The 22,383-nt window shown below is 52.4% G+C and overlaps 1 protein-coding gene across 2 annotated transcripts in view; it reads left to right on the top strand.

Moving 5' to 3' along the window:
* The first annotated feature begins 671 nt into the window (after nucleotides 1–671).
* LOC123774593 (uncharacterized) overlaps nucleotides 672–22,383 on the top strand; it is a 119,551-nt gene continuing 97,839 nt past the window's right edge. The window contains exon 1 of one of the 2 annotated variants that reach the window (XM_069303993.1): nucleotides 672–1,020. Coding sequence is in view for 1 of the 2 variants with exons in the window: in XM_045768991.2 (XP_045624947.1) it covers nucleotides 13,031–13,267 (237 nt within the window). In the remaining variant the exon portion in view is untranslated. Of the gene's footprint in view, nucleotides 1,021–12,659; nucleotides 13,268–22,383 lie in introns of those variants that run through there. The other variant, XM_045768991.2, reaches the window with a different exon arrangement.

The following is a 22,383-nucleotide window of genomic DNA, read 5'->3' as shown; positions in this document are numbered from 1 at the left end:
CCAGCCTTGCCCCATGCAGGCGCCAGCCTTGCCCCATGCAGGCGCCAGCCTTGCCCCATGCAGGCGCCAGCCTTGCCCCATGCAGGCGCCAGCCTTGCCCCATGCAGGCGCCAGCCTTGCCCCATGCAGGCGCCAGCCTTGCCCCATGCAGGCGCCAGCCTTCAGGCCCTAGACCGGGCGTAGGAAGTAGAACTCTCAAAACTCTCCAAGTAAACGCCAGTTAAACCAGCCGTCCTTCCTTCAGTCAAGTGGCGAGACACACAATATTCCCCGGGACTGTTTACCATATTGTTGGGTGCTGGAGAGGAGGCTGGAGGCGTGTGACCTCAGGTGAGGTCGAAGGAGAGTTAGACAGTGGTTGAAGGCGCGTTCCAGAGGCCGGATGCGACAGTGATGATCTGGAGACCCTTTCTCAGAAGGTGGTGACGTCAGGCGCTGTACCTACGCGTGGAGGGGCGCTCCCTCACCTCCCTCCTCCCCCCACTTACCTCCAAGTGAGGCAAGCAGCCTTGACTAATACTCTCGCAGGAACATTCGTAGAATTGACAACTTACTATACTATGAATTTTGCATACTCAGGCGGGAAGGATTTTACCCGAGGTGGTTATGGACGGTTATGGCTCAGTGTGTGGCCTTAGGCAGCGGGTGGCGGAGTGCCAGTGGTGGTGTCTCCAGGGCGCTAGTGTCGTCTTGTGTAGGGGAGGTGTGTCTCCAGGGCGCTAGTGTCGTCTTGTGTAGGGCATCTCGCCCCTTACTCGTCCTTACAGCAGTATTGTTCCTACCTCCACCTGCAAGCCCCTCACTTTTTCCTTGGAAATTAAACTCTTCCTCAGTTACATACTTGAGGAAAGCAGTAGTATATCTACGAGGTCACCCAGTGACCGATAATCTTACTGCGGGGTTGTGGAGCAGGTGCAACATACTACGACCACCGGGGACACCACGACCACCGGGGACACCACGACCACCGGGAACACCACGACCACCAGGAACACCAGCAGCAGCCATACGTGATTCAAGGTAGGGTGGGAGGAGGAGGCTGGTGCATAACTTGCTGTGGGAGGTGTCCCTGATGTCGTCACCAGGTGTGTGCTAACATCACACACCAACACACAGGTGCCTCCCACAGGCTTACTCAAGCCCTCAGGTGGCTTAGCCCTCAGGTGATTGTTTAGCCCTCAGGTGCTTGTTTAGCCCCAGGTGCTGGCTTAGCCCCAGGTGCTGGCTTAGCCCCAGGTGCTGGCTTAGCCCCAGGTGTGTGCGTGTATACTGGAGGTGGCGTGGGAGAGGTGAGTGAAGGAGAGCAATAAGAGAGTGGGGCGGGGGGGCATTAGTCTGCCTCTTGTGTTACCCCTCAACACCCGCCTCTTGTGTTACCACTCAACACCCGCCTCTTGTGTTACCACTCAACACCCGCCTCTTGTGTTACCACTCAACACTCGCCTCTTGTGTTACCACTCAACATCCGCCTCTTGTGTTACCACTCAACACTTGCCTCTTGTGTTACCTCTCAACACTCGCCTCTTGTGTTACCACTCAACACCCGCCTCTTGTGTTACCTCTCAACACCCGCCTCTTGTGTTACCTCTCAACACCCGCCTCTTGTGTTACCTCTCAACACCCGCCTCTTGTGTTACCTCTCAACACCCGCCTCTTGTGTTACCTCTCAACACCCGCCTCTTGTGTTACCACTCAACACCTGCCTCTTGTGTTACCACTCAACACCTGCCTCTTGTGTTACCACTCAACACCTGCCTCTTGTGTTACCACTCAACACCCGCCTCTTGTGTTACCTCTCAACACCCGCCTCTTGTGTTACCTCTCAACACCCGCCTCTTGTGTTACCACTCAACACCCGCCTCTTGTGTTACCACTCAACACCTGCCTCTTGTGTTACCACTCAACACCTGCCTCTTGTGTTACCACTCAACACCTGCCTCTTGTGTTACCACTCAACACCTGCCTCTTGTGTTACCACTCAACACCCGCCTCTTGTGTTACCACTCAACACCCGCCTCTTGTGTTACCACTCAACATCCGCCTCTTGTGTTACCTCTCAACACCCGCCTCTTGTGTTACCACTCAACACTCGCCTCTTGTGTTACCTCTCAACACCCGCCTCTTGTGTTACCACTCAACACCCGCCTCTTGTGTTACCACTCAACACTCGCCTCTTGTGTTACCACTCAACATCCGCCTCTTGTGTTACCTCTCAACACCCGCCTCTTGTGTTACCTCTCAACACCCGCCTCTTGTGTTACCACTCAACACCCGCCTCTTGTGTTACCACTCAACACCCGCCTCTTGTGTTACCACTCAACACCCGCCTCTTGTGTTACCACTCAACACCCGCCTCTTGTGTTACCACTCAACACCCGCCTCATTACCCATAACATCTCGCCCTTATCATTAAAGTCAAGATAATGCTACGTGACTGCTTAATTGAGGCATTAACTCTTGCACCTTAGGGGTGAAACTCCGCCCGGGTCACCGTGTGAGCGTCGCCCTTGAAGGCGGTGAGGAATGAGTGGCTTGGCACTGAAGGCTGGTGTGGGAAGCTCACTTTCCAAGCTAATAATGAACAGGTCAAAAAAAGTTATCAGGAATGACAAGCAGGTCCCCCTCCCCCCCTGCTCCCCGCTCCCCTTACCCCTCCACAACATATGACTCCTGAGTCAGGTGTGTCGCCAGGCTTTCTCTGCCTGACACTGTTTACATCCTACCTCCTGACCCCCCCCCCCACACACACACATATATAAGCTGACTTCAGCTGTGTATTTGTACTGGACTCCTTTGTTGGTGCATCTGTGTTGCTCCTGCAACATCTGTGTTGCTGCTGCAACATCTGTGTTGCTGCTGCAACATCTGTGTTGCTGCTGCAACATCTGTGTTGCTGCTGCAACATCTGTGTTGCTGCTGCAACATCTGTGTTGCTGCTGCAACATCTGTGTTGCTGCTGCAACATCTGTGTTGCTGCTGCAACATCTGTGTTGCTGCTGCAACATCTGTGTTGCTGCTGCAACATCTGTGTTGCTGCTGCAACATCTGTGTTGCTGCTGCAACATCTGTGTTGCTGCTGCAACATCTGTGTTGCTGCTGCAACATCTGTGTTGCTGCTGCAACATCTGTGTTGCTGCTGCAACATCTGTGTTGCTGCTGCAACATCTGTGTTGCTGCTGCAACATCTGTGTTGCTGCTGCAACATCTGTGTTGCTGCTGCAACATCTGTGTTGCTGCTGCAACATCTGTGTTGCTGCTGCAACATATGTGTTGCTGCTGCAACATCTGTGTTGCTGCTGCAACATCTGTGTTGCTGCTGCAACATCTGTGTTGCTGCTGCAACATCTGTGTTGCTGCTGCAACATCTGTGTTGCTGCTGCAACATCTGTGTTGCTGCTGCAACATCTGTGTTGCTGCTGCAACATCTGTGTTGCTGCTGCAACATCTGTGTTGCTGCTGCAACATCTGTGTTGCTGCTGCAACATCTGTGTTGCTGCTGCAACATCTGTGTTGCTGCTGCAACATCTGTGTTGCTGCTGCAACATCTGTGTTGCTGCTGCAACATCTGTGTTGCTGCTGCAACATCTGTGTTGCTGCTGCAACATCTGTGTTGCTGCTGCAACATCTGTGTTGCTGCTGCAACATCTGTGTTGCTGCTGCAACATCTGTGTTGCTGCTGCAACATCTGTGTTGCTGCTGCAACATCTGTGTTGCTGCTGCAACATCTGTGTTGCTGCTGCAACATCTGTGTTGCTGCTGCAACAGCTGTGCTCGTAATGTTACTACAGTTGTACTGGACGACGGGTCTAAGATACCGTTTAACTAGGTCATCTTAGGAAGCGTGTTACTTACTAGCACTAGTTACTAGCTAGACTCACTAGCCCGGGGGAGGGGCGGGGGTGTCCTGGTAATCTCCAGGTTATGGTATGTGTTCTTAACATCGTGGCTCAACGTCCCTGCGGCCCGGTCGTCGACCAGGCCTCCTCGTTGCTGGACTGGTCAACCAGATTGTTGGACGCGGCTGCTCGCAGTCTGACGTATGAGTCACAGCCTGGTTGATCAGGTATCCTATGGAGGTGTTTATCCAGTTCTCTCTTGAACACTGTGAGGGGTCGGCCAGTTATGCCCCTTATGTGTAGTGGAAGCGTGTTGAACAGGTCGTCACTATAAACTTTCAGTTCCTCGTGTAGGCTAACTTTCCATTATTTCGTCTGAGGTAGCGAGCATGTCACCTTTTACACCACTTGGTAACGGTCCGGGACGGACCGTCGCTCCTTTATTTTTAGATGTGTGGGTTAGATGTCAACTGTTCATCGATGTTATTGTGACTCATCTTCTGCATGTGGTTATCATCAAAAGCCTGAGCTGGTTGTGCTGTGCGTTAGTTCCCGCGTGGCGTGGACGGACGAGCACCCTCTAGCACCCCCACCTCCCTCCCCCCCCCCCCCACACACACACACACACACGTACACACACGCACGCACACGCACACGCGCATGTATGTCACATACACACAGAGTGGTTGACAAATGGAATTCACTAGGCAGTGAGGTGGTGGAGGCTGACTCCATACACAGTTTTAAGTGAAAATATGATAGAGCCCAATAGGCTCAGGAATCTGTACACCTGTTGATTGACGGCTGAGAGGCGGGAAAAGAGAGCCAGAGCTCAACCCCCGCAAGCACAAATAGGTGAGTACACACACTCATACCCACAGCAAGCAGCCCGTAACAGCTGTCTAACTCCCAGGTACCTATTTACTGCTAGGTAACAGGAGCATCAGAGTTAAGGAAACTCTGACCAATTTTTTTCAGCCATCGCTGGGGATCGAACCCGGAACCTAGGATTACGAGTCCAGAGCGCTGTCCATTCAGCCACAGGCCCCACCTTGTGGACTGTGATGACCTGCTTCCTTGTGTGTGTGTGTGTGTGTGTGTGTGTGTGTGTGTGATATATGTACTAGATACGAGAGAGGAAACTTAGGTCAGGAGTTAGTACATTAGACAACCGACGGTTAGAAAGGCGGGGTCCAAGAGCTAGCAGCTGGACCTTGCAGGCACAAATAGTAAGATATATATGCACACTCGGCCACCCCCCCCCCTCAGCGATACACAATTAACATCTCTTGTCTGAAGGTAAAGGTAAAATTTTCTCCAATTTGAAATTTACAATTTTCTTCCGGTAGATATTATTTGTTTTCTCCGAGCGCTAACTTGGGACAACTTTCCCATGGCGGGGTGTGTTGAGGGTCGTGTGGAGCACCCGGAGCAGCTCCTGGTGGTGCTCCGGGGGTGTGGAGCACCCGGAGCAGCTCCTGGTGGTGCTCCGGGGGTGTGGAACACACGGAGCAGCTCCTGGTGGTGCTCCGGGGGTGTGGAACACACGGAGCAGCTCCTGGTGGTGCTCCGGGGGTGTGGAACACACGGAGCAGCTCCTGGTGGTGCTCCGGGGGTGTGGAACACACGGAGCAGCTCCTGGTGGTGCTCCGGGGGTGTGGAACACACGGAGCAGCTCCTGGTGGTGCTCCGGGGGTGTGGAACACACGGAGCAGCTCCTGGTGGTGCTCCGGGGGTGTGGAACACACGGAGCAGCTCCTGGTGGTGCTCCACATAACAAACGTCTATAAAATTGAGAGTTGACAAAGTGGAAGAAGAGAGACAACAACAACTACAAATAGAACAAGAGAGCATCGCTGGAAGCTTCAGAAATACACGAGTTATAAACATGTTCCACAAAAACAATTGCTCTCGCGTAAGAGTATTGGAGAAATATGATGAACCTGAACCAGCAAGCTGTAGAAGCCAACACTATTTATCATTTCAAATGGTAGAGATGATACGGAAATAGATCATGAGTCATTGTATTATACAACCAGCGGGGGGGAAAGACAGGGTCCAAGAGATAGAGCTCGATCCTGTAAACATAGTTAAATGATCCTGAGAGTGTAGTGAGTGTGTTGTAGCCAGTCTGGCGCGGGCGGCGGCAGGTAGGTATTTTACAGTGTGGGCGTGGGTGACCTGGCCTGCGTGTGTGTGGGCGTGGGTGACCTGGCCTGCGTGTGTGTGGGCGTGGGTGACCTGGCCTGTGTGGGCGTGGGTGACCTGGCCTGTGTGGGCGTGGGTGACCTGGTCTGTGTGTGTGTGTGGGCGTGGGTGACCTGGCCTGTGTGGGCGTGGGTGACCTGGTCTGTGTGTGTGTGTGTGTGGGCGTGGGTGACCTGGTCTGTGTGTGTGTGTGTGTGGGCGTGGGTGACCTGGCCTGTGTGTGTGTGGGCGTGGGTGACCTGGCCTGTGTGGGCGTGGTGACCTGACCTGTGGGCGTGGTGACCTGACCTGTGGGCGTGGGTGACCAAACCTGTGTGTGTACTCACCTAATCGTGCTTGCGGGGGGTTGAGCTCTGGCTCTTTGGTCCAGCCTCTCAACCGTCAATCAACAGGTGTACAGGTTCCTGAGCCTACTGGGCTCTATCATATCTACACTTGAAACTGTGTATGGAGTCAGCCTGCCACATCACTGCCTAATGCATTCCATCTGTTAACTACTCTGACACTGAGAAAGTTCTTTCTAACGTCCCTGTGGCTCATTTGGGTACTCAGTTTCCTCTTCCTTATAATTTTTACATTATCAGCAAACAATGAGAGGAATGAGAGGAATAATTTTATGTGTGTGTGGGTGTGTGTGGGCGTGGGTGACTGATCAGAGTGTGGGCGCCTGATGGGGGGACCCAAAACTGCTTTTGTGTCGTGGTCCGTTATCTGGAAGGTCTCGAGCTCTCAGCCTCTATAGAGCCACAGCTCTGTGTAACACTATTAGGCTCTATGGGGCTGTTGGTGGACTGTTAGGCTCTATGGGGCTATTGGTGGACTGTTAGGCTCTATGGGGCTATTGGTGGACTGTTAGGCTCTATGGGGCTATTGGTGGACTGTTAGGCTCTATGGGGCTATTGGGTGGTAGTATCACCTGTGCCCCTGGGGTGCTCTACGGCTCAGTGAAGGTATTGAGGCGTGTGACGAGATGTTTGTGGCATGAGTGTGTTACACTTACTGTTATGCCACTAATGGTTCTGTGTTGGCTGTTGACACCCTGTGTTGTGTTCGCTAAAACTGACAACACTGCCTGGAGCTGACTCATGTCCGTGTTTGCTCGTGTCCGTGTTTGCTCGTGTCCGTGTTTGCTCGTGTCCGTGTTTGCTCGTGTCCGTGTTTGCTCGTGTCCGTGTTTGCTCGTGTCCGTGTTTGCTCGTGTCCGTGTTTACTCGTGTCCGTGTTTCCTCGTGTCCGTGTTTCCTCGTGTCCGTGTTTCCTCGTGTCCGTGTTTGCTCGTGTCCGTGTTTGCTCGTGTCCGTGTTTACTCGTGTCCGTGTTTACTCGTGTCCGTGTTTACTCGTGTCACTGTAACCCCAAGTTACAGAAGCGTTGTGGCAATAATCGTGCTCAGCACAAAACAATTAAAATTATAATTTAAATTCAATATTTTTATAAAAAAATGGGCGTACCCTTGAAGAGTTTTATGTGCTTTATTTTATAGAAGGACATGCTAATAATAATATTAATTACTAATAACCTGTCATCTTGTTCACCTTGTATTGGTTCCGGGGATCAGTATTCCCGCGGCTCGGTCTCCGAGCAGGTAGGTCTCCTGGTTGGTGATCTGGTCAACCAGGCTGTTAGATGCCACTGCTCACAGTCAGACGCATGACTCACAACCCGGTTGATCAAGTATCCTTTGGATGTGTTTGTCAAGTTGAGGAGCGTGAGAGGTGGGTTGGTCACATGTTCAGGGCGTCACTGATCAAACTCCCTTCTGACCCAGTGTGTTGGTGTTGGTAAGGCCCTCACACGTGTTGGTGTTGGTAAGGCCCTCACACGTGGTGGTGTTGGTAAGGCCCTCACACGTGGTGGTGTTGGTAAGGCCCTCACACGTGGTGGTGTTGGTAAGGCCCTCACACGTGGTGGTGTTGGTAAGGCCCTCACACGTGGTGGTGTTGGTAAGGCCCTCACACGTGGTGGTGTTGGTAAGGCCCTCACACGTGGTGGTGTTGGTAAGGCCCTCACACGTGGTGGTGTTGGTAAGGCCCTCACACGTGGTGGTGTTGGTAAGGCCCTCACACGTGGTGGTGTTGGTAAGGCCCTCACACGTGGTGGTGTTGGTAAGGCTCTCACACGTGGTGGTGTTGGTAAGGCCCTTCACACGTGGTGGTGTTGGTAAGGCCCTTCACACGTGGTGGTGTTGGTAAGGCCCCTCACACGTGGTGGTGTTGGTAAGGCCCCTCACACGTGGTGGTGTTGGTAAGGCCCTCACACGTGGTGGTGTTGGTAAGGCCCTCACACGTGGTGGTGTTGGTAAGGCCCTCACACGTGGTGGTGTTGGTAAGGCCCCTCACACGTGGTGGTGTTGGTAAGGCCATCACACGTGGTGGTGTTGGCAAGTCCCTTCACACGTGGTGGTGTTGGCAAGTCCCTTCACACGTGGTGGTGTTGGCAAGTCCCTTCACACGTGGTGGTGTTGGCAAGTCCCTTCACACGTGGTGGTGTTGGCAAGTCCCTTCACACGTGGTGGTGTTGGCAAGTCCCTTCACACGTGGTGGTGTTGGCAAGTCCCTTCACACGTGGTGGTATTGGCAAGTCCCTTCACACGTGGTGGTATTGGCAAGTCCCTTCACACGTGGTGGTATTGGCAAGTCCCTTCACACGTGGTGGTATTGGCAAGCCCCCTCACACGTGGTGGTATTGGCAAGTCCCCTCACACGTGGTGGTATTGGCAAGTTCCCTCACACGTGGTGGTATTGGCAAGCCCCCTCACACGTGGTGGTATTGGCAAGCCCCCTCACACGTGGTGGTATTGGCAAGCCCCCCTCACACGTAGTGGTATTGGCAAGCCCCCTCACACGTGGTGGTATTGGCAAGCCCCCTCACACGTGGTGGTGTTGGCAAGCCCCCTCACACGTAGTGGTGTTGGCAAGCCCCCTCACACGTGGTGGTGTTGGCAAGCCCCCTCACACGTGGTGGTGTTGGTAAGCCCCCTCACACGTAGTGGTGTTGGCAAGCCCCCTCACACGTGGTGGTGTTGGCAAGCCCCCTCACACGTGGTGGTGTTGGTAAGCCCCCTCACACGTAGTGGTGTTGGTAAGCCCCCTCACACGTGGTGGTATTGGCAAGCCCCCTCACACGTAGTGGTGTTGGTAAGGCCCCTCACACGTGGTGGTGTTGGTAAGCCCCCTCACACGTGGTGGTATTGGCAAGCCCCCTCACACGTAGTGGTGTTGGTAAGCCCCCTCACACGTAGTGGTGTTGGTAAGCCCCCTCACACGTAGTGGTGTTGGTAAGCCCCCTCACACGTAGTGGTATTGGTAAGCCCCCTCACACGAAGTGGTGTTGGTAAGGCCCCTCACACGTGGTGGTGTTGGTAAGGCCCCCCTCACACGTGGTGGTGTGCCTCCGTTATACTACTAGGGGGGCGCCTACATATCGACGAGGGGGGACGGAGGGGGCTCCGTTATTCACAACGTTTCTTCCACATAATAGAAAATGCTATAGGAAGAGTTCCGCAGCGATTAAATCTATGGTATTATTATGACTGTCATGTTGAAGGGTGAGCTATAAGGTGCGGTTTGTTTCCCTTGATGGTTGTAGGTCTAGGCGCTGGACGTGCAGGTTGTGGCTGACGAATCAGGAACTTCCATATGATGGTTGTTACAGACACGTCAAATGCTGAGGGTGTGCAAAATTTTGTAATATCACGGTATAGTAAGTTTAGGTTAGTTATACCTCAAATTGCCTTGTAATAATTTGTATTTTATTCTCTATGTTTTGCCAATATGTCACCTAGCAGTAAAATAGGTACCTGGGTGTTAGCCAGCTGTCACGGGCTGCTTCCTGGGGGTGCAGGCCTGGTCGAGGACCGGGCCGCGGGGACACTAAAAAGCCCCGAAATTATCTCAAGATAACCTCAAGTTATCCTCAAGATAACTTCCAAGATAAGGAAGAGAATATGTCTGGCAGCTTTAATTGTAAGGTTCAAGTCTTTTGTCACGGCTGTGCACCTGTTCACTCCAGCCACAACCGTGATGACTTGTATTAATCACTTAAGAATAAATCTTGTAAAACTACATCAGCACTATACAGAATATCATTATAATGATTGGGTATTGTTCCATAGTTGATTTTTGTTGTGGAAATAATTAACATTATATCTGAAGTGACAAATATTATAATGTACTGAATTTTTTTGAACTAACTCAATTATAAATGTTACAACCATTTATGAATAAAGCTTTTGACTGTGAATAGAGAGTTAATAGAGGCTTAAGGTTAATAGAGAGTGATGAATACCGGGGCAGCCTGGTCGATGACAGGTGATGATGGGTGGTGAGTGTGTGGTGTTGGGCGCCCTCGTCTGCTTCCTCACAACTGCTCTCAAGTATTAGACACGCTTGTCGAGGCTTCTTGTAGACCCACACTCCCAGATACTTGGAGTCTGGTGAGGCGTATTTGTCGCTCCTGTCTTGTGTGGCACAGGACTCCTGAAGTTCTTCTGGGGATATTGTAAGTCCTATTTCAAGACCATTTTTTCTTTGCTCTTGAGAGCTTGTTTTGCTTCTTGTTGTGCTTCCTTCTTGTAGGACTTGATACGAGGTGATGGTGATGGAGGCAGCAGCTGTGGTGATGAAAGCAGTCAGTACTGTAAGGTGGCGGCGTGACGTGAGACTCCTCTCCCACTGGTAACCGTGTGGTTACAAGGGTTGCAATAGTGAGTCGTGACCCTTGATTTACTCCCCCTCTCACTGCTACGCCTCAGTTACATAACCTGTGTCTGGGAGTGCTCACCTACTAGTACTCACTTGACTTCCAGGTTGAGTTTCAGCCCGGGCCTTCCAGCTGACGGTTGCCTGGTGGGAAAGCTTGCGATCTTCTCTGTTCCACTGGAATATCTACTTAAACTTCTAGTCCTTTTCCAGTCCTGTGCATCATGCCGTGCAAAAGAAGCCGCCAGGCTATTTTGCCTTCCAGTCAACTAACTAATCAGTCGGCCAGTTCTGTACATACTGTACCTAACCTCAAGAAATTAACCCAAGATAACCTTCAAAGTATAGTACAAACAAAAAATGCCAGTTCATTTGTGGGGCTGCGATACACCGTCAGGTACACTGAGCACCGGAGATGGGCACAGCGACACGAAGGGAGGGTAAAGGGAAGATAAGAAGGCAGAGATAGGACCTTGAAGGTAAACTTACACGGTTAAGAACCACAGTCTTGCAGGTATGATCAAGAGCCCTATATGCGTGGGAGACGCACACTTGTAGAGAGAATGCTTCATGTTTGGAAGATATTACTGGCTTTTTTAATAGTAAAACATCAGTTGACATTTTCCTGATGATTGAGTGCGAGATTTATTGACGAGGCATGAATACGTGATACTATGGAGACGGCAGAGTGAGAGGTCAAGGGTCACTGGATGAAGGGGACAGGTCAAGTGCCTCAGGGGCAGACCGCCTGATGTACTTCTTGGATACCTAGGAGTGTGCTGCTGACCCGTAGCTCAGGGTCTTGCTGAAACACAGTGAAACAAGGGATACACGCGTGAGGGGGCAGAAGGTAGGAACATGTGTACTGGGAACGGTATGAAAGAGTATGTAGAAACAGCTGTGACGGAGAGCAGTCAAACAGGTGCTAGGAACACAATGACCAGTAGTAAGCTAGAGGATAACGACGCGGGATTAGCCGAAGATACGAAGAAATTATGAGACAGGTGCTAGGTAGAGGCTTAGGGGACACAGGTCACCTCGTTCAGGAAACTGTCCACGTAGAGATAATTCAGCCAGAACCTAATCCACAATATACAGTAGGAGATTGTGGGGCTTATTGTCTAGTGTGTGTGTGGGGGGGGGGGGGGTATAAAATGGTTACGAAGTACGAGACATAGTCTATGAAATAAGTACTTGTGTAAGAAACTTTGGTCTAGAATGATCTTGCCTCCTCCTCCTCCCTACCCAACTGGTGGGGTAGGGAGGAGGGGTCACCAGCAGGGTCAGGTCACTCACTGATGAGGTTGGGAAGAGTCGCCACCAAGGTCAGGTCACTGGCGGGGATGGGAGGAGTCACCACTAAGGTCAGCAATTGCCTAGTAAGCTGTATGTGTTTGCACTTATACATCCAAATATTATTAAGATGTCTGCACTAAATACTCAATCAAGAGTTCAGTGGACGAGGTGTGAGCGTGGGTGTCATGATGAACAAGGCTACAGCCAGCAGTGCAGGTAGGGTCCAGACGAGGCGCCTCGCCTCCTCTCGGTGAAAGGAAAGTCGACGTCCTCTAAGCCCTTTGGACGATCACGGACCCACGAGACTGTTTTGCGTTGCACTATTTATCATTCTGCGGCGTTGAGGACAGATTGTGTTCATTGTGGAGATTAGATTTGAGGGATGTGCGAGCAACCTTGAATCTACTGTACCCAGTCACTGCCTCGCTCAACAGACTTGCAGCACCCATTACCGACTCCCACGTTTTATAATATGGCACACATTCTAAATTCCTCTGTCCGTCGTGTATAAAACAGTGTGTATTAGGTTGTTAACAATCGCCGAGGAATTTCATTAAAGAGTGATTGTGTGGATGCTGCAGGCGAGGGATGGTGACGGGAGCGCGGGGTCCAGCCTGGCTGGGAGCTCAGTGCGTCCTGAGGCGCCGTAGGGAAAACAGGCATCGGCTACCCCGCTCTACCAGGCTCTCCCTCCTGAGGTTCACGAGTGGTGCTCTGCGGTAGACACTTAACGTAATATGGATAACCCGGTGTGTTAAGTGGGCGACTGTGTGATGTGATGGTGGGGAGTTACCTGGTCCTCCGGTGCACCAGTGCCACCCCCGCCGGGACCCATCTGGCATGCAGGACAAAAACACGCCCTTGTCCTTTGGAGTTTGTGACCTCTGTCAACACGCATCATGCATCCTCGGTGCTAGTGTCTGTTTTAGCTTGATAGAAAGAAAAGCAAAGTTTCTTGAACTGAAAACGGAATTATAAGAGGAGTTTTAAATGCATGCCAAAGATGATTTTACACCCAAGCCAAGTGGCACAAGACGTTGCCAGTACTGTGGGGGTAGCGTCAGAAGGTGCCAGTGCCAGTACGGAGGAACGAGAGAGATGGAAGGAAGCGGTGGTGCCACCGTGCAGGACAAGCAGCAGGTTGTACGATGGTGCTCCAACTCGGACCTGTTGTGCAGAGTGTTCACGGCCTATCTCACCGTCTGGCTGGGCTGGGCCCTGCCCAAGGTAAGCTCTACCAGGTTATGAAGCTGATTTATCTGCAACTACGTGCGCGACCCGTAATGGGGCGGGCAGTGAGGGAACAGGTCTGGTGGCTCTACCTGTAGGGGGTAGAGACGGCCAGCACCGTTAGGCCAAGGCTGTGTGCCCGCCAGGACTCTTCCCTTAACTGGATAGTTGGATGTCATTCGCAAATTACACATTTTTGCTTCTTGAATAGTTTTAAACAATATATAACAGAAAGGCGAGTCTTGAGATTGTCCACGAGAGAGTGAATCGTCATAGTTGGGAATGTGTGTGTGTGTGTGTGTGTGTGGCGCAGTTACTGTTGGGGGCGGGGTTGGTAGCGGGGGGGGGGGGGGGGGGGGGGGGGGCTTGACCCAACTTGCCGCTCAGGTTCTTGGGTCATCAGCACCTGGTCGAAGGGGCGGCTGATCTACCAAGGGACGGTGAACTCAGATATGCACCTGACCTTCATGCCCCTCAGGTCAGCACCTGACCTTCAGTGCCCCTCAGGTCACACCTGACCTTCGTGCCCCTCAGGTCACACTCAACATGACATTCATTATGACCTCAGTAATTAGTTTCGTAAACTTGAAGGTTGAATCAGAATGTTCCTAGTTCAGTTCTGTCGTAAGGTTTATTTTCTGTGAATTTGTGCATTGTCACTTTTCAGAATAATTGATAGTTAATTATTAATGTTTAGTTTCACTATTTTAGTATTTTATCAGTGAACGAGTCTACAAATACTGTTAGGCTAATATATATGATATTAAGTTAAATAAATACAATGTACAGTGAAGAAATAAAACATTAAATAACGAAGTGAACTTACGATACCCGGTATTAGATGTTAGGATGATAGGCTGCCACTAGCTGTATGTATGATAGGCTGCCACTAGCTGTATGGATGATAGGCTGACACTAGCTGTATGGATGATAGGCTGCCACTAGCTGTATGGATGATAGGCTGACACTAGCTGTATGGATGATAGGCTGACACTAGCCCGTATGGATGATAGGCTGACACTAGCCCGTATGGATGATAGGCTGACACTAGCCCGTATGGATGATAGGCTGACACTAGCCCGTATGGATGATAGGCTGACACTAGCCCGTATGGATGATAGGCTGACACTAGCCCGTATGGATGATAGGCTGACACTAGCCCGTATGGATGATAGGCTGACACTAAGTGTATGGATGATAGGCTGCCACTAGCTGTATGGATGATAGGCTGTCACTAGCTGTATGGATGATAGGCGGCCACTAGCTGTATGGATGATAGGCTGTCAGCTAAGCTGTATGGATGATAGGCTGTCACTAGCTGTATGGATGATAGGCTGTCACTAGCTGTATGGATGATAGGCTGCCACTAGCTGTATGGATGATAGGCTGCCACTAAGTGTATGGATGATAGGCTGTCACTAAGTGTATGGATGATAGGCTGCCGGTGTTAATACATTTGAGACTGAGAAAGTGCAGTAATGGTTATAACACACACACACATTAAATTACAGTGAATTACTTGTGGTATTTGATTGCTGAAAGTCAGTGGGTGAGTTTAAAGATAGCTAGAGTGTAGGGAAGCCTCCTCCCTGCGCACGTGGTCCAACCCGTTCTCGCACTTTCGTATAGTCAATATTGACTTATTAAATACGTGCATACGTGACATACTAAACATACTAGTTTACCTTGAAAAGCTTCATAGAAAACACCGACCTTACCTAACCTTCTTAGTATGTTAAGATAAGCATCTTATTGCTTCGTAATTACAATTATTACTTAACCTATTATAGGTATAGGTTAAGTAATAATTGTAATAACCTATTATAGGTATAGGTTAAGTAATTGTAATTACGAAGCAATAAGATGCTTATCTTAACATACTAAAAAGGTTAGGTAAGATCGGTGTTTTCTATGAAGCTTTTCAAGGTAAACTAGTATGTTTAGTATGTCACATATGCACGTATTTAATAAGTCAATATTGACTGTAAGAAAGTGCGAGAACGGGTTGCGTGGTCTCCACTGGGCATCAGGCACAGTTCGCCCTATACATTGTGTCCACTGTGGTGCTATAGTCAAGCTTTCACCGTGACTCACGAAGCTTACTCCTCCTCACTGGCTTCCGGACCCGTGACCGCACCAGGAGGCATTTCCTGAGGGCGGTGATGGCTGCCAGTTTGACCGGGCACCAGAACAACCACCACCATCCCTAACAACTATCATCATCCCTAGCAACTATCATCACTAGTAACAAACACCACTACCACTATCACTTAACAACAACCATTACTGATCAACTATTACGGACAATATAATCATATTTGTACTTATAGAAACAGTACAGGATATCTTTAAGTACAGTAAAGTGACAGTCGTGCCTACTTAACACTTGTGTCCCAGCAGACACCTGAGCGGTGGTAGTGCTCAGTGTCCACCACCTGAGCGGTGGCAGTGCTCAGCGACCACCACCTGAGCGGTGGCAGTGCTCAGCGACCACCACCTTGAGCGGTGGCAGTGCTCAGCGACCACCACCTTGAGCGGTGGTAGTGCTCAGCGACCACCACCTTGAGCGGTGTTAGTGCTCAGCGACCACCACCTTGAGCGGTGTTAGTGCTCAGCGACCACCACCTTGAGCGGTGTTAGTGCTCAGCGACCACCACCTTGAGCGGTGTTAGTGCTCAGCGACCACCACCTTGAGCGGTGGTAGTGCTCAGCGACCACCACCTTGAGCGGTGGTAGTGCTCAGCGACCACCACCTTGAGAGGTGGTAGTGCTCAGCGACCACCACCTTGAGCGGTGGTAGTGCTCAGCGACCACCACCTTGAGCGGTGGTAGTGCTCAGCGACCACCACCTTGAGCGGTGGTAGTGCTCAGCGACCACCACCTTGAGCGGTGGTAGTGCTCAGCGACCACCACCTTGAGCGGTGGTAGTGCTCAGCGACCACCACCTTGAGCGGTGGTAGTGCTCAGCGACCACCACCTTGAGCGGTGGTAGTGCTCAGTGTCCACCACCTGAGCGGTGGCAGTGCTCAGCGACCACCACCTGAGCGGTGGCAGTGCTCAGCGACCACCACCTTGAGCGGTGGCAGTGCTCAGCGACCACCACCTTGAGCGGTGGCAGTGCTCAGCGACCACCACCTTGAGCGGTGGTAGTGCTCAGCGACCACCACCTTGAGCGGTGTTAGTGCTCAGCGACCACCACCTTGAGCGGTGTTAGTGCTCAGCGACCACCACCTTGAGCGGTGGTAGTGCTCAGCGACCACCACCTTGAGCGGTGGTAGTGCTCAGCGACCACCACCTTGAGAGGTGGTAGTGCTCAGCGACCACCTTGAGCGGTGGTAGTGCTCAGCGACCACCACCTTGAGCGGTGGTAGTGCTCAGCGACCACCACCTTGAGCGGTGGTAGTGCTCAGCGACCACCACCTTGAGCGGTGGTAGTGCTCAGCGACCACCACCTTGAGCGGTGGTAGTGCTCAGCGACCACCACCTTGAGCGGTGGTAGTGCTCAGCGACCACCACCTTGAGCGGTGTTAGTGCTCAGCGACCACCACCTTGAGCGGTGTTAGTGCTCAGCGACCACCACCTTGAGCGGTGTTAGTGCTCAGCGACCACCACCTTGAGCGGTGGTAGTGCTCAGCGACCACCACCTTGAGCGGTGGTAGTGCTCAGCGACCACCACCTTGAGCGGTGGCAGTGCTCAGCGACCACCACCTGAGCGGTGGTAGTGCTCAGCGACCACCACCTGAGCGGTGGCAGTGCTCAGCGACCACCACCTGAGCGGTGGCAGTGCTCAGCGTCCACCACCTGAGCGGTGGCAGTGCTCAGCGTCCACCACCTGAGCGGTGGCAGTGCTCAGCGACCACCACCTGAGCGGTGGCAGTGCTCAGCGACCACCACCTGAGCGGTGGCAGTGCTCAGCGACCACCACCTGAGCGGTGGCAGTGCTCAGCGACCACCACCTGAGCGGTGGCAGTGCTCAGCGACCACCACCTGAGCGGTGGCAGTGCTCAGCGACCACCACCTGAGCGGTGGCAGTGCTCAGCGACCACCACCTGAGCGGTGGCAGTGCTCAGCGACCACCACCTGAGCGGTGGCAGTGCTCAGCACCCACCACCTGAGCGGTGGCAGTGCTCAGCGACCACCACCTGAGCGGTGGCAGTGCTCAGCGACCACCACCTGAGCGGTGGCAGTGCTCAGCGCCCACCACCTGAGCGGTGGCAGTGCTCAGCACCCACCACCTGAGCGGTGGCAGTGCTCAGCGACCACCACCTGAGCGGTGGCAGTGCTCAGCGTCCACCACCTGAGCGGTGGCAGTGCTCAGCGACCACCACCTGAGCGGTGGCAGTGCTCAGCACCCACCACCTGGCCATGGGGGACTCGTGGCTTACACTTAATATTTAGAAAGTTTGAATTCTTGTATATTGCTGAATGTGCAAATTGTGGCTCCCATTATCATTCTCATGTGTTATAATCTGCTCCTCGGCGTTGTGGCGGAAGTGTCGCGGCACTGGCGTTACTGGGGGAAGTGCCAGAGGTGGTTGATTACTGGGGGAAGTGCCAGAGATGGCTGGTTACTGGGGGAAGTGCCAGAGATGGCTGGTTACTGGGGGAAGTGCCAGAGATGGTTGGTTACTGGGGGAAGTGCCAGAGATGGTTGGTTACTGGGGGAAGTGCCAGAGATGGTTGGTTACTGGGGGAAGTGCCAGAGATGGTTGGTTACTGGGGGAAGTGCCAGAGATGGCTGGTTACTGGGGGAAGTGCCAGAGATGGTTGGTTACTGGGGGAAGTGCCAGAGATGGTTGGTTACTGGGGGAAGTGCCAGAGATGGTTGGTTACTGGGGGAAGTGCCAGAGATGGTTGGTTACTGGGGGAAGTGCCTGAGATGGTTGGTTACTGGGGGAAGTGCCAGAGATGGTTGGTTACTGGGGAAAGTGCCAGAGATGGTTGGTTACTGGGGGAAGTGCCAGAGATGGTTGGTTACTGGGGGAAGTGCCAGAGATGGTTGGTTACTGGGGGAAGTGCCAGAGATGGTTGGTTACTGGGGGAAGTGCCAGAGATGGTTGGTTACTGGGGGAAGTGCCAGAGATGGTTACTGGGGGAAGTGCCAGAGATGGTTGGTTACTGGGGGAAGTGCCAGAGATGGTTGGTTACTGGGGGAAGTGCCAGAGATGGTTGGTTACTGGGGGAAGTGCCTGAGATGGTTGGTTACTGGGGGAAGTGCCAGAGATGGTTGGTTACTGGGGGAAGTGCCAGAGATGGTTGGTTACTGGGGGAAGTGCCAGAGATGGTTGGTTACTGGGGGAAGTGCCAGAGATGGTTGGTTACTGGGGGAAGTGCCAGAGATGGTTGGTTACTGGGGGAAGTGCCAGAGATGGTTGGTTACTGGGGGAAGTGCCAGAGATGGTTGGTTACTGGGGGAAGTGCCTGAGATGGTTGGTTACTGGGGGAAGTGCCAGAGATGGTTGGTTACTGGGGGAAGTGCCAGAGATGGTTGGTTACTGGGGGAAGTGCCAGAGATGGTTGGTTACTGGGGGAAGTGCCAGAGATGGTTGGTTACTGGGGGAAGTGCCAGAGATGGTTGGTTACTGGGGGAAGTGCCAGAGATGGTTGGTTACTTGGGGAAGTGCCAGAGATGGTTGGTTACTGGGGGAAGTGCCAGAGATGGTTGGTTACTGGGGGAAGTGCCAGAGATGGTTGGTTACTGGGGGAAGTGCCAGAGATGGTTGGTTACTGGGGGAAGTGCCAGAGATGGTAGGTTACTGGGGGAAGTGCCAGAGATGGTAGGTTACTGGGGGAAGTGCCAGAGATGGTTGGTTACTGGGGGAAGTGCCAGAGATGGTTGGTTACTGGGGGAAGTGCCAGAGATGGTTGGTTACTGGGGGAAGTGCCAGAGATGGTTGGTTACTGGGGGAAGTGCCAGAGATGGTTGGTTACTGGGGGAAGTGCCAGAGACGGCTGGTTACTGGGGGAAGTGCCAGAGATGGTAGGTTACTGAGGGAAGTGCCAGAGACGGCTGGTTGCTGGGGGAAGTGCCAGAGATGGTAGGTTACTGAGGGAAGTGCCAGAGACGGCTGGTTGCTGGGGGAAGTGCCAGAGATGGTAGGTTACTGAGGGAAGTGCCAGAGACGGCTGGTTGCTGGGGGAAGTGCCAGAGATGGTAGGTTACTGAGGGAAGTGCCAGAGACGGCTGGTTACTGGGGGAAGTGCCAGAGATGGTAGGTTACTGAGGGAAGTGCCAGAGACGGCTGGTTGCTGGGGGAGCGTCAGGTGGAACTAACGATCTACCGTTAAAGGAAAAGTAACAAACAATAGTGATGGCATTACCGGAGAGAGTGTCAGTGGTCGGTAAGTAGGGATGGCCTCAGTGACGTGGCACTATCGTATGGAAAGTGGCAGCGTCGTGGCACTCGTAGAGAAAGGTGGGAGGGTGCCAGCGACGGGGTAAGGACAGTGTCTTATCCGTTCAGGTGGGAGGGACTTGTGGTGGTTGTTGGCACCACGATAGTGGTTGTTGGCACCACGATGGTGGTTGTTGGCACCACGGTGGTGGTTGTTGGCACCACGGTGGTGGTTGTTGGCACCACGATAGTGGTTGTTGGCACCACGGTGGTGGTTGTTGGCACCACGGTGGTGGTTGTTGGCACCACGGTGGTGGTTGTTGGCACCACGGTGGTGGTTGTTGGCACCACGGTGGTGGTTGTTGGCACCACGGTGGTGGTTGTTGGCACCACGGTGGTGGTTGTTGGCACCACGGTGGTGGTTGTTGGCACCACGGTGGTGGTTGTGGCACCACGGTGGTGGTTGTTGGCACCACGGTGGTGGTTGTGGCACCACGGTGGTGGTTGTTGGCACCACGGTGGTGGTTGTTGGCACCACGGTGGTGGTTGTTGGCACCACGGTGGTGAACCAGTGGTGCCCTCCTGGTGAACCAATGGTGCCCTCCTGGTGAACCAGTGGCCCTCCTGGTGAACCAGTGGTGCCCACGGTTGTGTGTTTCGTGATCTTGCATCTGAGCACACTATCAAAGATTTTTATGTTGTGTGATATTAGTGCTATTGGTCTATAATTTTTTGTTCCGAGTCTTCTTTATTACTTCCGTTGTGGAGTGGCGCAATCTTTAAGAATGTCTGGGATAACACCAGTGTCTGGGCTCCGTCTCCAAATAATGTTTAGGGCCTGAGAGAGTGTTTTTTGTTGCTGCAATTCACGATGAATATGGAATTCCAGTCATCTTGGCGCGGTGCAAAGTGTATGGGCATACTGTCTATAGCTGCTTCAAGGTTGAGTGGAGTTGTGGTGACGTCTGTGATGATTTGATGTTTCACATTCATGAAGAATTTGTTTGGATTGTCGATCTTGAGTGTGCTCGTGGTTCACTAACAACACAATCGTACGGCAGCATTTCAGTCATTTCTTTGTTGTCATCTGGGAAAGTTCATCTCTCTTGCGCCAGGGCCCAATATTGATGGTTGTGGCACTCTGGTGGTGTTTGTAGCACCACGATCATGACACAGGCAACACACACACACAGGCAACACACACACACACAGGCAACACACACACACAGGCAACACACACACACAGGCAACACACACACATAGGCAACACACACACACAGGCAACACACACATACACACAGGCAACACACACATACACACAGGCAACACACACATACACACAGGCAACACACACACACACACACAGGCAACACACACACACAGGCAACACACACACACAGGCAACACACACAGGCAACACACACACAGGCAACACACACACACACACACACACACACAGGCAACACACACACACACAGGCAACACTCACACACACACACACACACACACACACACACACACACACACACACACACAGGCAACACACACACACACACACAGGCAACACACACACACACACACAGGCAACACACACACACACACAGGCAACACACACACACACACACACACACAGGCAACACACACACACACACACACACACACACACACAGGCAACACACACACACACACACACACACACAGGCAACACACACACACACACACACACACAGGCAACACACACACACACACACACACACACACAGGCAACACACACACACACACACACACACACACACACACACACAGGCAACACACACACACACACACACAGGCAACACACACACACACACACACAGGCAACACACACACACACACACACAGGCAACACACACACACACACACACAGGCAACACACACACACACACACACAGGCAACACACACACACACAGGCAACACACACACACACACACACACACACACACACACACACAGGCAACACACACACACACACACACAGGCAACACACACACACACACACACACAGGCAACACACACACACACACACAGGCAACACACACACACACACACACAGGCAACACACACACACACAGGCAACACACACACACACACACAGGCAACACACACACACACACAGGCAACACACACACACACACACACACACAGGCAACACACACACACACACACACACACAGGCAACACACACACACACACACACACAGGCAACACACACACACACACACAGGCAACACACACACACACACACACACAGGCAACACACACACACACACACACACAGGCAACACACACACACACACACACACACACAGGCAACACACACACACACACACACACACACACACAGGCAACACACACACACACAGGCAACACACACACACAGGCAACACACACACACACACAGGCAACACACACACACACAGGCAACACACACACACACACACAGGCAACACACACACACACACACACACACACACAGGCAACACACACACACACACACACACACAGGCAACACACACACACACACACACACAGGCAACACACACACACACACACACACACACACAGGCAACACACACACACACACACACACACACACACACACACACACAGGCAACACACACACACACACACACACACACACACACACACACACACACACACACACACACACACACACACAGGCAACACACACAGGCAACACACACACATACACAGGCAACACACACACATACACAGGC

The sequence above is a fragment of the Procambarus clarkii genome, chromosome 51, assembly GCF_040958095.1.
Source record: "Procambarus clarkii isolate CNS0578487 chromosome 51, FALCON_Pclarkii_2.0, whole genome shotgun sequence".
Taxonomy (NCBI): Eukaryota; Metazoa; Arthropoda; class Malacostraca; order Decapoda; family Cambaridae; genus Procambarus; species Procambarus clarkii.
The sequence above is the reverse complement of the archived record's forward strand: the minus strand, read 5'-3'. Positions and strand labels throughout refer to the sequence as shown.